At 44.4% G+C, this 16,564-nt stretch overlaps 1 protein-coding gene across 1 annotated transcript in view; it reads left to right on the top strand.

Annotated features, from left to right (window-relative positions):
* MSH2 (mutS homolog 2) overlaps nt 1-16,564 on the top strand; it is a 95,521-nt gene that overhangs the window by 30,719 nt on the left and 48,238 nt on the right. Inside the window, exons 7-8 of the mRNA XM_083175288.1 lie at nt 2,442-2,641; nt 12,528-12,637. Coding sequence (XP_083031414.1) covers nt 2,442-2,641; nt 12,528-12,637 — 310 coding nt within the window. The remainder of the gene's footprint in view (nt 1-2,441; nt 2,642-12,527; nt 12,638-16,564) is intronic.

Here is a 16,564-nt window from a genome sequence, read left to right as displayed (position 1 = left end):
CTGCCAATCATAAATATGTGTACAATCAGAACCAAATTCTGCCATTTACCACATAACTGAACCTAAGAAGCACATATAAACACAATCTACTTCATGTTATACAAATATTTCTTGGCCTAGGGGTGCCGTGGAAAAATTCTGATACTGTAGGGTGCCCTGATTCAAAAAAGATTGGGAACCCCTGCTCTAAGGGGTTCTTTGCTGACCATCTATCTTCCATATAAACTCCAATGCTAAACTTATGGCCAGTAGGGGGTGTCTTTAAAGTGTACCCAGTTCTACTGCTTTGGAACTTGAGGTCACAATTTGTATAGTCCTACGTTTTTAACATTTTCATTGCCACAAATTTCAACTACGGCATAATTATTGGTGATACCTTGGCTCTTACACAGGGCTGGGCAACACCGGCCCTCCAGATAATGAACTACACATCCCAGGATGCTTTGCATTAGTTTTGCTATGTGGCCATGCTGAAACTGATGCAAGGCATGCTGGGATGTGTAGTTCATCAACATCTGAAGGGACGGTGTTGCCCAGCCCTGCTCTTACGGATGGAGAGCGGTTGTGATTTGTGAAGAGTTTTGGTAATTTAATCTACAACAAATTATAGCCCCTATTCTTCTCCACACCCAATTAAAATTGAGTAATCTTATATTTTGTGGTTACATTTTTAGTTGAAAGCTAAATCCTGTGTTTTCATCTTTCACGCGTCATAATTGAAAATGTTAGTTAGAATTTTGTTTGCATCACTGTTGTATTACCACAAGATGGCGCCACAGGCTTAATGTGTGTTTTTTTTTTTTATGTTCCCATCAGGATGTCTAACAGATTGAAAGATTGTTGTACATTTTTTTTCTTTGAGGATGCAATATACAGTAAAATAGATTTAGTGGTCGGTACTGGTGCCGTCTGTGTAACCAGACTATCTCTCCTGGATTTATTTAACGGTTACGGTTTACAATTATCAAGTGAATTCCCAGCATCCTTTTGTTTACACGTGAGACCGACTCTTGGTTAGAATAAGAATGGTAAGCGCACATGCTTAACCCTTTGAGCGCCAATGTTGCTGTGAGATCCTCAAAATATCCGCTGGAAATGCCGGCGCCGCTCACTGCGACTGCTCTTTTTTTTTTGGGTGCAATATTTAACTAACCTTCAATGCATTGACTCGGCTGTATTGGCATTTATACCGAAAGAACAGTCGCTGTGAGCGGCGCTAGCGTTTTCAGCGGCTATTTTGAGGATCTTTCACAGCAATGCTGGCGCTCAAAGGGTTCATTACGAGCGCGCACATTCTGTAGCACTTGTACAAAGGCTTACTCCGGTCAATTCACATCAATCCTCGGCCCGGTGAGGGGGGGGTTGTAAGAAGCCAATGAACGTACATGTATGATTTGGAGTGGGGAAGGAATCTGCAGTACCCACGGGAAACGCACAAAAACATATAATCCATTATATATTACATAGCTGGGACTACATTGCACGCACTGTGCTGGGGTTGGGCTCTTCCATAGGAATATATTGTGTTCAGTGATGAGAGAGCAGAAATGTGAAGGGTCTATAGAACATTCTGTAACCAGTATTGCGTTTCCTATGGTATCATGACTGTTTCTGCTTTCATACAGGAAAATCAAGTTGAGCAGATTTCACCTTTTATGAAATTGTAAAAAATAAGTCGCTGTCCTTTAAATCGGAAGCCCTCAATTTGATGGAGGCTTATTTAGTGTATAGCGGATAATGCAGGCTCACAGAATCGGGTGTGTGTGTGTGACGTGCTGCTCAGCCTGGCTCTTGCTGGAAATCCATTCTGTGCTGTGACTGCAGCAATCTCCCTTCCACTATCTCTGCAATGCAGTGCGCTTAGTGGTGCCTGGATGGGAAATAATTGACAGAATCAGGGCTGTTTACCAGCTTTAGTTTTTATAGTGGCGGTAGGTATCCTGCCTGCCCCTCGTCTCAGAGTAGACACGTTTATGATGATCGGCTGAAATGATTCAGGTATCGGCGTAAAATGTGGCTCCTTTGCTTATAAGTGGTTTTTAGACTACATTGTTTTACGGTTTGTCTTAAAGTGTTGAAGATGCGTAATTGCACGAAAGACAGTAGAAGCTGTTACTGAAATCTTTCCCGAATTCCTGTGACCGTAAAACCTGCACAAAATGTACCCATCACCCACCTCACTGCATGTCCAATCGGGTTCGGTCACACGGTGCCTTGCAGACTATTGTGGAACTACAAGTCACAAGTATTTACTTGTCCTGTAACTGTCACTAATACACCCATATATTATTATTTCTGTAATGGCTAACGAGGTCTTATTGGAGGAGTCGTACAATCAGCAGAGGGTTTTCATTCTGTAAGTTAGATCTAGAAGACGTTTACGTAGAACCTGGCACTAGTCCTCCTGCACAGAAAGTGACATGAGCAATTCTTCCCCCCAGGTTGAATTTGGTCGAGGCGTTTGTGAACGATGCAGAGCTCAGGCAGTCTCTACAGGAAGATCTACTGCGGCGCTTTCCGGATCTTAATCGCTTGGCAAAGAAATTCCAGAGACAGACGGCGAACCTGCAGGATTGCTACAGGCTCTACCAGGCTGTGAAGCAGCTCCCCAGCGTGGTGCAGGCCTTGGAGCGATATGAAGGTAGGTGTCTGTCACTGCGTGTAGTGCACCACCTCTCCTCTCGCTATGCTGGACGCAGCACCGAGAAAACGTTGCTGCCATGGTGTAAATTCATACCAGTGCCCGACTCGATGGGATGAAGTCCTCTGAAGCAGTTCCATTGACACGTGGACGTCCTGCAAACTGGTCTTTATTTTTATGAAGGAGCTATTAGTTGACACAAATAAGGCAACGGAAATTATAGACCAGACTGTGAATTTTAGGATTATCCCTCTTCCTTGTACAGTTTATTTATAATTCGGAGCAGTTTGCACCTGGACAAGCCAGGTTGCTCTGCAAGTGGGAAACTGGGTTTAGGTCATTTCCGTACAGGGAAATACCTGTACACATTGGCACGTGGCAAATGCCTGTTGTGTTACAGGAGGCACAAACGTATAATACTCTGTCAGATTTATGCTGTGGGAAGGGGCGGGTCTTAGGGTGACCTTGAAGCAAAGTTCAAAAAGCTGTGAATATTTTTCCGTTCATCTTAAATCAAACTTTTAGAGGGTATTTACAGTTACATAGTTACATAGTAGATAAGGCTGAATAAAGACTTGCGTCCATCTAGTTCAACCTACGTTTTAATAGCTTATCCCTTGTAAAAGACAGAATGTTTTTATCCAATAAATGCTTGTCCAACCTTATTTTGAACGTATTTATTGTATCTGCCAACACCACCTCTCCAGGAAGAGAGTTCCAAAGTTTGACTGCTCTGACCGTAAAGAAATTTTTTCTTTTGAGGGAACTAAATTTTCTTTCCTCTAATCTAAATTCGTGTCCTAGATTCCTTTCTTGCAGTAAAAAGGGTGCTTGAGAGTTCCTTATATTTGCCCCTGATATTTTGTACATGTGTTCTACAACCCCCCTGCAGCACGGGAAAGTCAAATGACCACGGTTTTATTTCTTACTCCATTAATCCTTTTGCAAATGTTGCTTCGGGCGATCTTAAAAACATCCGTTAAAAATGCCAGCGCCGCTCACAGCGGCTCTACTTTTAGTATAAATACAAATACAGCCAAGTCAATTAATTGAAGTCAACTATTGCACCCAAAAAAAGAACAGTCGCTGTGAGACGCTGGGAATTTTAACAGATGTGTTAAAGATTTCGCGCAGCAGCTTTGGCACTCAAAGGGTTTAATAAAAAGGTTTGTTTGGCAATTTTCACACCCGTTTCGACAAATTCCCTTGGCACTCAAATGGTTAATGAGCCTTATGGGGTTCTCCTCCCCAGAGTTCAGCTGCTTTTACTTGTTTCCTAGGGAATCGCAATGTTGCACCAGGTACCTAGTCTGTGCCCAACCACCCGACTGCTTTCGCTGCTGTGACTGCTTTCGCTGCTGTGACTGCTTTCGCTGCTGTGACTGCTTTCGCTGCTCCGACTGCTTTCGCTGCTCCGACTGCTTTCGCTGCTCCGACTGCTTTCATTGACATTACAACCACAAAGGTGGAATGACATTGAGAATACAGCAAAATAGCACTTAAACATTTGTAACTTAGGTGAATGTTTCGCTGAATGAGGAAGAACAGAGGTTTCTTTTCATTTGACCACGTCCGCGCCAGACACCATGTCTGTGTCACCTTTACTGTCTGTTCTTGCTGAGCTGGGCATCAGGGAATGCCCGCTGACGGATTCTTGTAGACTTTAGAAGCTGCAGGTGTCTGCCAGTCACTCAAACTGTATCTCCCGTGAGCTGATCCGAAAATCCAGACCACGGGCGTTTTCTCCATGTACCATAACCATAGTGAGAGATTACAGCAGGGTGTAGCGTAATAAGTGCTGAATAAATTATATTTCCCAAGTGAGTATTGTAGAGTTTTTGGCATTATGCTAATTTTTTGAGCTGTGTAACTGTCTTCATTTTTACATTTTTTTTTTTTTTACATTTTTTTTTTTTTTTTTTTTTACATTGGTTGTCTCCTAAATCCCTGCTCGCTGTACATCTTGTCTGACTTTGTTGGAACTGCAGCACTGAAATGAGCTAAAACAAAAACTTTGCTTCTGGCTATTGGCTTATTTTGTATTTTGTCTGTCTTGCCTTTTTTCTTTGTTCATTTAAATGTACTTGTAAAACACTCTGAGGGAGTTCAATTAGGTGAGAAATATGCCTCTGGGGATAGTGCCGGGATTCGTGACGGAGATATTGAAGTATTAACCATTTCCCCAATGTAAGAAGTCACAGGTTGAAACACACTGACCCACAGAATCTGCGCAAGTGATGGAATCTATGGTCTCCCCATGTGTTAAATCCTAATCTACTCTATAAAGGCCTGTAGATTTATTAATCTCGGTGAAGTGATAAACTGTCTGGTTTTTATCACCGGCCAATCGGCTCCTACCTGTCATTTTTCAAACCAAGCCTGTAACTTCACAGGTAGGAGCTGATTGGCCAGTGATAAAAACCAGACAGTTTATCACTTCACTGAGCTTAATAAATCTACCCCTGAATCTCCCCTTTTGGGAGAAGAAATTTGTAAATGTTGTCATCCTGCATGGTTCTTCGTACAGAAATGAAATACCCAAAAAAATAATCTGAGTATAAGAGTCGCTGGCTTGAACTGTGTCAAGGGAACTGGACTTTGGAAGGGTTCCCTGTTTTCTGTAAGGCGGAACCCTCTTTTTGTGTACAGCCTATGAAAGGGTGACTGCTTGGTCCAGTGTCCATTCTAGAATGTTGTACTGTAAACTCTGCCAGACTAATGTGACTGTTCTCGAACACTGGGGCAGACGTATTACCCACTTCAGTGGTATGCCTGGAAATTCTCAGCTGCGCTGCCGCAGCGGGCTGTCCCGGAAACTTTCCCGTCCTACCACCAGCAGGTAGGTGTGCTCCGGTGGTGCATCCAGTTGTGCTCCACTAGCGCGGCACCTCTGGCGATACCCTCCCGTTGCTCCCCCCTCCTGTCACTCCCTCTGCGCTCCGGTGATCGTACACCAGAGCTCACCTGCTGCCGCCATTAGCATTGCATCAGTGACCAGGTGGGCGGCCCCGCTCGGGGAGGTTTGGGGGTACTCTAGAGCACTCAGGAGTTTGGCCGCAAGAGTCCCCCAAGTGTAGCCTGCCACCTGGTCACTGGTAGTGCAAACGGCGGCGGGGAACTCAGTCGTAAGACCGCAGGAGGGCGGAGGTCAGGAACGGCTGGGGGAGGGGGCGCAACAAGAAGGGGGTGCTGGGGCAAGCCCTGGTAGGTTTGTCCTGCCCTAGAAAATCCCACCACTCAAGGGGTTAAGCCTGGAGAAATGAAAGGAGATACAGCACCAGCCAATGAACTGTTTGAAAATGACAGTTGGGAGGTGATTGGCTGGAGCGTTGTCTCCTTTCACTTTATCTCCGGTTTATCTCTTCTCCAGGTTAATACATCTGCACCACTGTCCTCAATGGTCCTGGGTTTGAAGATATCCAGGACTCTGCACAAATTGACTGGTATAATTGTCACCTGTGGCCAAGCATGTATATACTTAAAACCTGGTTTATTAGAGTGCCTTGCGGACCACGTTTGGGAACCTCTGGTTTATATTCTCCCGTGGCTCCTGACTAAGGTTACTGAGCAGGTCAGTGAAAGTTCACTCAATATTCCGGGCCGCTGCTGTAAGTGTGATAAAATGGTTAAAAAAACCAAAACCCACCTGGAACGATCATGCACACATTAATTAACAGCAAGATCAATTTTCCTGGGGCCAAGAATAGCTTTTCCCTCTCTGCTGTTTGCTGTGATAATTTGCAAACCTTCTCTTCATTACTCAGTTTAAAACATTACGTCTCCCATTAAGAAGACTTACATCTATTGAAAGTGGGAGTGCTGAACATCAATCATCCACTGGCATGACATGGCGCGGCCTGGCGTTCAGCGCACGATGCCATTACTTAGCTGTGGAGCGGTTACAGCAGGCACGCGTCCAACTCAAATGCAATCTTTTCGGTTTTTGTCCTTGACCTATCAGAGTCTTCCAATTTTGTTTTGTGAAAGTAATTTTCCACTTTGCAGAGCTTTGTGTAACCTTGGTTTTAATTTAAATCTTAGCTTGCGTTAATCCTTTTGAAGCAATAGTGTACCAGGCGAGGTATAAAAAACAAACCTGACAGGTTCATAGAGTTTATGCTTTAACAGAGCCTAATTGCATTGATCTAGAGGAGCGTAAATCAAACCCAACGCTCTGCCAATTGTCAATTTTAGATTTACAGCGGAGGAAAAATAAATTAATCCTTTCTAGCACCCAAAATTATAATGACATATATTACCAGGATCTATCACCCTCATAACTCCAATTATAGATCCAGATAACGGTGTTAGAGAATGTGCCTCAGTTGCTCCTGTGGACAGTAGTCCCACGGATTAGCTGAGCCTCTTCCGGTGCTTATGGTGAAACAATCTGTCGCAGTTAATGACCCATTGTCCTCTGCCTGAGAAGACTTGATGTGATTTTACGCAATACTCTACTGCAGTGGATCCTAAACTCGAGTGGATCCTGATCGAGCCGCTTATACACCAGGCGCAGTGAGACGGATCTGTGCGGCGCTACCTGCAACCCCGGACCTCCGACTTGTGGTGTTGTCTGCAGCACACTTCATAGCGAGGGAGAAGTTTTGCCGGCGATCCGCCCACCCGCACTGCTACTGTTTGGACCCTTTGTTTTATCCCCTGTTTGTCGATGTTGGATTTGTGAAAGTGTCAGAATAAAGACCCTGTTACCTGTTCCTTGACGTCCACGTTGATTTGGCAAACAAACCTTTGATGTGCACGCGAGATTGAAACCTCATGTAAGTTGATTTCATGTCGGTAGTTCTTCATGTCGATTTCTCTGCAAATGTGAGGGCTGTCTAAAAGAAACTGCTACGGGCACGCCTGAGTGAAATTAATTGTAAGTTCACTTCCTAATAATACCAGGAAGATTATTTGCGGAGAATTTTAAGAAAATTACATTGAAGATAACCTTAATTGGGTATCCACTACAGCGCTGGTCACTTGTTTCCTTTTTCTTGTTTGCATATTGTACTGGGGTTCTGGCGTTAACCCTCTACAAGAGACCAGCTGCTAACCATTATTTCAGCGCTGGGTACACACCAACTCTCCCTCTCTAGTATCACTGCATCATAGTGCCAAGAGTTTCTTTGCATCACGGTTTTCAGTCAGACAATGCTAATTGTGTGCTCGTCTTTCACTGGCACAAGTCTATGGGGGGTTTTCAATGTTTAGATCACGGTGGTTAAGCTTGCTCGACCGCCGTGACCCTGTCCCGTGCTCGGTCAGCTCGATGTCACCGGCGATTGAATACCCCCCCTATATCTTCTTGCTTCCGGTTTAAGTCATTTTGTAATGATCTATACCATGTCTGCTTTCTGCAAGTTTGGTGATCCACCTCCCCCAAAATTCCGGTGTATCCCGACTTGGAACCTCCAAGGCGTCTAGCAGCTTGTGTAGCTGGCACAGGTGTAGGACCAACTGTCACATTTTAAAGATCCACAGGTGACCTGTAAAACATTAACCAGACAATGGAGTTTGAGAACCAGTGCTGTACCCGATTAAGACATCACTGCATCTCCTGTGTTGGTCCCCCGCACGATCCTCTTCTGAATTGTTGTGGACATTGACATCTGATTGGATGCAGCTCATTCTCTTCCAGACCATTTTAAATTTCGGAATGTAGTCAAGAGATGAAGATGAATCGAAAAATGTTCTTTGCTCTTTCGGATGCATCCTTAAAAAGAGGAAGACGAGTGAGTTGTTGTCATCTAATAACCAGATCTGGTACCTGTTCAGGTTAGTCAGACAGTTTTATGACTAAACCAACCCAAGCTACCTGCCAACTCAAAAACATTGCTTGTTGCATATTGTATGGACGTGTTCGATTTTGAAACCATTTTATATTCCCTACCTTACCTTGGTGGATGTTCTGGTGAAAGAAAATATATTGGTTCCCGTGCAGGGAGCAAGCGATGTCAGCCCCACGTGCAGGCAGCTGGCCATGCTAGTAGGGAATCGGTTAGTGGGGGAAAAAAGGTGAGAGTTATGCAGAGACGATAATTACGTCAACAAACCCCCCCTCCCTGCCGCTCTCCCCCAGCTTTGAATACCGCTCAGTCTTGCTTATTTGTTTTACACTACACGGGAGCGTGCATCGGGATCGAATCTGCATTTAATGTAAAAAAAAAACATTCAATGCCGATTTTTGCTTTCTAAGTAGAAAAATAGTGGAAATCTCGCCGTGTGTATCCTACTACGTGTGTGGTGATATGTTTAGTAATCTCAGAGTAATGTTTTAGACTGTGAAGGTCTTGCCTATACTGTACATATCACTAATTGGAATCACTTTATTCCTATTTACAGCTCCAGTTCTTTTTGTTTTGAAGAATTTGAAATATTTTAAGTTTCTTCTCCCTTCTTGTGGCTTGTGCCAGTTGCTAAGCAACTACTGATGCCGTCGTCCTCCCCTTCCAGACCCTGAACACTGCTAATAATAACATAAATTAGGGTATGCTCTGTGTTCAGGCTGTCGTCTCTGATCTAGACCCGGCCTTGTTTTTATAGTCCCAATCTGTACTTTTTTTTGGGCAGTTTTCACTAGTTAATATTTATATAGAACGTGGCATAAAATATCCTTTAATGCAGCGTTTTAGGCAAATGTGAGGAAAGAACATACTCAGTGATGGGTATATGTATATATGATGTGCCCAAAGGAAAAGGACACTTGCTGTAGTGTTGTTGCTGTGGGTTGATGCGTTTGCCGATAGATTGTGTGGCGGTTTTCCCAGTTGCGTGTATGTAGAGACTTGGCTTCACCTCAGTTTCTTCATTCATGGAAAAAAAAATTTTTTTTTTTTTTTTAGTGCGGTCGGATGCGTGATGGATCCCATTAGGTCAGCGCAAAGAGCTATATCCAATTTCTGCATGCAGAAGGCGAGCATGCTTCCGAAATATTCTAAAAAACCACGGTTACGGGAGAGTAGTTGCCATCTCATGAATGAATTATGTTTCTTTTGTCATGTTTTCTGTCATTGTTCGTTTTGTAATGTACTAGATATTTGAAACCTATCTATTGTATGTCTTGAGAATGAATCTAGAAAAACAAAGTACAATGTCGGTGTAAACGTGGCTCATCCTGACTGCGTCCGATGCGCTGTTTCCTCATGCGCACACTGCTTATTGTCCGCCGTTCAGCAGAACTGCAGGCTCCCTCCAGCCTGTACCTGCACGTGTGTCGGATAGTTGCACGCCTCCAGACTGCAGAAACGCTTGGTTTTGCTAAATTAGCTGCTGAGTAATAGTTTTCGAAAGCATTTTGTCTTCTTAATCGCGTTCCCTGCAGTGCTATCTGATGGCTGCTGAATGTCGGTGCAGCAAATTATAGATAAGTAAGCTCGAACAGGTCACTTCAGCATTTTCCAACGCCGTTTGTTGGCTGAATGTCAGACATTTAACTTTTTACCTTTTTTTTTTTTTTAAATTTTGTTTTTGTAAATATGAGAAGTGGCATCTTCTGTATTCGCCTGTGTGGTCCGTGTGTGGTCCACTCATTTATTTAAATGCCTCTGTGATCTGAATGTAATTAAATTGGTTTATGAGGCTGCGATCTGCGGTTCCCTTTATTCCTTTGGAATTTAGAGTGTCTGCTATTTTGGGCGCCTAATGCGTTGACATTCGGGAATGTCGACCGAATCCATGTTGACTGAAATTTGGTCAATTTAATGATGCATAACCTTGTATACAATACCTGGGGTCATCCGGTGCTAAAAAGTAGATTGAAAAGATCTGTTCTTGTTTGGGGGTGGGGGATGCTGGGATTTGTAGTGCATCATTTGGAGAGACCAGGCTGACTAAATGAGGTTTTAGTACATTTATCGCCATGTTAAATAAAATGTTCTTCCCTGTTTGGTTGTCAGACGCGTCTGGAGCTGCCCCTCGGACACGGTTATAAATGAGATTGCGGCTGTGTTTGTTCAGGTTCCCCGGTTGTACATACAATCCCCTTGTCAGGCTTCAGTGTTTCCTTTCATACTCTGACACCCTTTCCAAGTAGCTCATTCTGTGTGTGTCATCACAAGAGCATCTGACACTGATGCTTCCATTCACACGCTCCTGGCTTTGCAGACCTGCGTTTTGTAGCCTTTCGCGTCAACGGAGCGAGACCAGATCTGTACGTCGTCCTATTTATAAATAATTAATTGTCATTTTCCAGGATTGTAAAGCAAAAGTCTATTTACAGTCACAAGTCTTTGGTGGCTGGGGCTCAATTATAAATCCCAGCGTGCTTGAAGGAAACATCTGCTTGGTAGGCTGACAAGCCAGATTCACATCTTATGTTCTGTTGCCGTATTGTGTCGCATACTGCGCGGGCGTAATGTAGAGAGCGAGCAAGGTTTCTGGTGCTGAACCTCACTTTGATATATAGGTATCTGTGTGTATGAAGGATAATCTGACAATGCCAATTTGTCTAATATCAGCATTCATTACCTTGTTTTAGGCAATTTAATTTTGTCATAAGGTTTTCCTTAAGCCTCATACGCACTATACCCGGGGTGGCCAAACCGGTCCTCGATCTTCCAACGGTCCACATTTTCCAGACCACCTAGCTGGTGTATAGGTGCAGTCATTCCTAACGGTCCACATTTCCCAGACCACCTGGCTGGTGCACAGCTGTAGTCATTACTAACTCACATTGTCAAACCTGCTGCAGTCATTCCTACTATAGATCCACTGTTCACTTGAAATACATGAACTGTTGGTAGATCTTGAGGACAGGTTTGGCCACCTCTACACTAGACGATAGTCAACGATTGCCCTTGAACTCCAGGGAGAACGATATTATTCAGTGATGTCACACTACCCCCCACTCCTAACATGCGGTCATTGATATTAGCCATGATTGGGTTGCAAGTACAGATTACAGGGGAAGGGGGGTTTCGTCGTGACACTAAGCAATATTGCACACGAAGCAATATTATAAACTGTGTTGCTCAGAAGGGCCAAAATGAGCGCTATTGTTTGTAATATCGCTTCGTGCGTAAGGAGCTAAAGGGTGGTCTGCAATCCCGGATCACGACTGTCGGTCTGTCCCGACAGCTGTGATCCTGGCCCGTTTGCGGCTTGTCCGACAGCAAATAGGCAGGCGGGATTTAGTGTCCCACATGCCGATCGGTAAAAAGGGCGTAAACTGCTGTGGATTGTCGAAATACAGCCGGGACCGCGACAATCCACGGTAGTTATTGGTAGAACGGACCCGACAGCTTTTAAAGTCAGGCTCATTCTGCCATGATCCCTCTTCAATGCTGTCGGTAATGACAACATTGAATAGGCACCCGCTGCTATTTCACCCATCCGAAATAGCGGTGTGTTCATGTGTTGTTGTTTTAAAAAATTAAGTAACGATAAAAACAAGTGGGCCCTAATATGCCATCATAAAACCGGGTCAACGGCTTGCGTAGCAACATTGGTGGTAAGAGCACAGCAGGTTCAACAGCATAAACACCAAACATATCCTGGACGGTGGAGCGGTCTTTCACATTGGATCCGGAATACACCAGGCCACGCCCCTACATTGGAATAAGTATATGGGGGCGTGGCCTGGTGCGATGTTTGGATCCAGAATGCCTCTGGGAACCCTTGCTGTGCTTTTACCCTAGTACAGTTTTAAATTGTATTTAACTGTAAATTGGCTAAAGCTAAACCCATCCCAAAGTAATGCATCGTGTAGGAGGGTGAAACCATCTAAATGGAATAGTGCTCTAGCATCTAATAAAAAATGGTTCTGGTTAATCATTGTACCGAGAGATTGAAGCCAGATCAGTTATTTTGGTGCAATAGTGCTGAATACAGTTGAATTTATTATTTAATCTTGAACGTTAATCTAAAATATCTTTGTCATTACAAGGTACTCAACAGATGCTGCTGCTGGCCGTGTTTGTCACCCCGCTCACTGATCTTTCTGTGGATTTCTCCAAATTTCAAGAAATGATAGAAACCACAATGGACATGGATCAGGTAAGTCATGCAATCACAGAAGTTGGTTGTTCTGCAGAGTCTGATTAAATAAGTTAATAAATCAGCGGTGTACTAGCTACGTATGAGATAAATCTCCCAAAGTCCCGGCAGCAGATGCCATTGTGCAATCTTTCCAGAATCTCTGCTTTGGTCTTAGCTCTGCGCTGGCTCCTCTCCAATGCGCCCGCACTGCTTCTGACCGCTCCCCTAATAGGCAATCAAACATGTATAAATGGAACGTCTAGAAAACAAACTGTTGGTGGGTGTTTTTTCTCCTGGTAATGTCTTATATTTTCAGATTTGTTTATGAGATGGTAACTTGTGGAATCCCTTCTCCTTCATCCAGTGACTTTTCAGGGCTTCTGTCCAAGTAATACAATGACCATTGTCATGCAGCAGTGCCCACGTTGACATTTGGCACTGTTTTGACTTCCTTATTCAAAAGATGTGACCTGTTCTACTGGACATGGGCCAAGGTCGACATGACTTAAGGTCGAATTTGCATAAAGGTCGACATGAGGAAGGTCGACTGGTCATAAGGTCGACATGGGTTTTTCACTGTTTTTTTATCCGAATGTCGACAGTCGACATGGACACAGTTGGCAATGAGAATCGGACGCTCGCTTCGCTCGCTATGCTTCGGGCACGGTGCCACGCTGCGCTCGGCACATTATTTTATTCTCCCACCACGCCCTAGTGGATGGTAGGGCATGAAATACCGCCTGTCGGCTCAAAAAACTGTGAAAAACCCATGTCGACCTTATGACCAGTCGACCTTCCTCATGTCGACCTTTATGCAAATTCGACCTTAAGTCATGTCGACCTTGGCCCATGTCGACCTTAAGTCAGGTCGACCTTCCTGCCAGTCGACCTAGTGGGGTCGACCTAATGACTGTAGACCTAAGTTCATTCTAATAGATGACCGCTTCCCCAGCACACACCGCATCTGTTGTCTGAGAATACAGTATGGGATCTATGTGTCCCTCAGATTGTACAGGATAGGCTGGTGTTCTCGCTCTGCAAGGACCTGAGATCTGTCTCTGATGTGCCCCCAATATGGTCCTCGTTACCTTCCCTGAGCTACGGCCAAAGGACAGACATGCAGTGACTTGTCCCCAAGCCTCTGCATGTCAGTCCTGCTGCGCCTTGGCCCCCCGTGAGCGACTGCGCAGGATGGTTCAAGTAGAATGTAGTACATTGAGACACAGTGAATGCAGCGTGTACTCGGCGCAAATGCAACTATTTACCTTCAGGCTTTTTTAGAATTTTGGGGACTCTTTTCTGCTAAATTAGTTGGGGTGCCGGATGACTTGCCGACAGTCGCGATTCCGACCTACAGGGGCTATTATCTCTCTCTTGGGGGGGGGGGGGTCCACGACCTTTATAGAGGGAGAATAAAACTTGTGGCAAGCTAAGCGAGCCGCCCAGTCTGCAGCGTGCCGCCAAGGGGCTACTTTGCGGTACACCCCTCTACCCTGTCAGGATACCGGCGGCATGGCGAGCCCTTGAGGAGTCATTGTACCGGCAGTTGGGATTTCAATGTCTGTATATTGACCGCCTGCATCCCGACTGTCAGGCCGCTATACCACACCCACCCGTTAGTTGCTGGTGCTAGTTCTTATTCTCCCAGTATAACAGTCTAGTCTCACATAATGCTACTGACATTTGCAGGAGCTCAGGGCAGAGCAGGGAAGAAGCATACTGTGTGTAGCTGGCATCACATATTGGCAATGCCAACCTGGCTTCACTCACTCTTTCTTGAGACGATCTGTGCGACATTGTTCATTTGGAATCCATCATTTCTGTTTTTAGCACACATGAACCAGATGGATGGGACAGATGTACATGTGCATCTACTCTAGAAATAAGTGGCTTGTAGTATTAAAGGCAAAATGCGCCCTGCTGTGCTGTGGTGACTTCAGCAGGGACAGGCCCGCCACTTTCCTGACGTCACGATCCCGCCCCTTTTGAGACATGGGCGGTGATGTTGGCGGTCCGCATCCCTTATGCTGCCCCGTGCAGAACCGCCCTGTCCTGCTTAGTTCCTACAAGGGACACTACATGTGCAAGCTCTGCCTTAAGACAAATGGTTTTTGTTCTACTGGTCCTTTGATGTGGATAACGATGATCATTTCAGATGTGAAGTTTGCATTAAATCAATGAAATGATGATTTGTAGTCCCCATCTCTTCTCACCGGTTTATTGCAGAACTTTGTAATATGAGATTATTGGTGGATGGGAGGTTTATTTATTTTAGAAACAGTTTCTTATATATCGCAGCAAGTTCCGTTGCGCTTTACAATTGGAAACCGTGATAAAACAAACTGGATATTTACGGACAGTCAGAACGGTAGGAGGGCCCTGCTCTCGCAAGCTTACAATCTACTATCTGTAGTAATGTCTGAGTGTGAATGGTATATGTCGGATACACAGGACCTGGAAACTCGGCTAGGCGATCAGCAGACACTTCCAGCTCATCACCTGCTTTGTGTGACACATGGACACTCTTCATAAGAATCATTTTATTTATATAGAGCTCTTTCTCCAATAGGACTCAAGGTGCTTAACAGGATGAATGTAATACAGTACAGGAGCAATGAAGTACAGAGAAGCTGTTCAGAAACTATACTTAAAGGAATTCCAGAAATGCTTGAGTAAACAGGAATGTCTTCAGTCTGTTTTTAGAATGATTCTAGAGTGGGGCTCTCTCGAACTGTGCGGGGAAGGGAGTTCTATAGAGTCAGAACCTAATTGAGATGGACTTTTAATTTATATACTGTACTAAAACTGTTGCATTTACCATTTATTTTATTTTTTGACCTTTTTAAATCTGGGAGTATTTATTTATTTTTTTGCTTCACCCTATAGAAGGATGTTTATAGCAAAGTATCACACGCATTGGATTATGGGAGGCTTGTTGTCCGGCTGACTATCATTACACAATCTGATTAGATCTTCTGTGGAGAATGATTTTATCAATATTCACAAGAGCGCGTAGAACGAAGTATTACTTTTATACATTCCAGGCTAACTCCATCTGGGTCATTAGGTTGTGTCTGGGAATATGTATCGCTTTGTCCTTCGCATTTCAATTAGGTCTGTCTACTTTGTTATTCCATCAAGGACACACTTGCGGTAACTGTCAGTATCCGGCTGCGTTCAATTGCCCGTGCGTTCTGTATAGTCTGCAGTATTGTTCCTTTGTGTACGGGCTTAGCCCGTCTCTAGTGGCCCACTTACAGCGGCTGCTTTTCATGTTACTTCATCGGCTCGTGGCTGTGCTCTGTAAGCTCATCTCCCCCCCCCCCCCCCCCCCGAACTGAGCGATGGAGATACTTGTCCCACCTCGCTTCATGCTAGCTGGCCGCCTGGTATCCTGCAGGTATCAGTGTGTGTGTTCTTGTTTCGTTATATTCTCCTGTTTCATTTCATTCTCCAGTGGATGATATGACCTTCAAAACATCAATCAGGATTTCTGCGCTGCTAATTGCAGTGCATTTAGGGTTCGTTCACATATTGTGAAGATGGGTTAAAATGTATTATAACAGAAGTGAGTCGAAGACATTTTAGTGATGGCTTTTTAAAAATGTTTTCTATGGGTTAATCCTGCATTCCACTTTCTGCGATATTTGGATCTTTTATCATACACCTCCACCAATAATGTGGTTTACGATGCTGCGTACTCTTATACCTAGCATACATATGGCATGTTGCTTAAGACCTTTGGTGCATCTGAGCCGCTCCACCAAGTGCCACATCTTTTTCTCTAAATTTATGGTGACGCCCCATGACTGGGGATGCAGCAACTGGAGTTGGGGTACCCTCTAGGACAGTGATTCTCAACCTCGGTCCTCAGGACCGCGCAACAGTTCACGTTTTCCATGTCTCCACACAGAATCACAAGTAAAATAATTAGCTCCACCTGTG

This window comes from Crinia signifera, chromosome 3 (assembly GCF_055691185.1).
Source record: "Crinia signifera chromosome 3, ASM5569118v1, whole genome shotgun sequence".
In the NCBI taxonomy this organism is placed as follows: Eukaryota; Metazoa; Chordata; class Amphibia; order Anura; family Myobatrachidae; genus Crinia; species Crinia signifera.
This window is presented reverse-complemented; position numbering and strand designations above follow the sequence as displayed.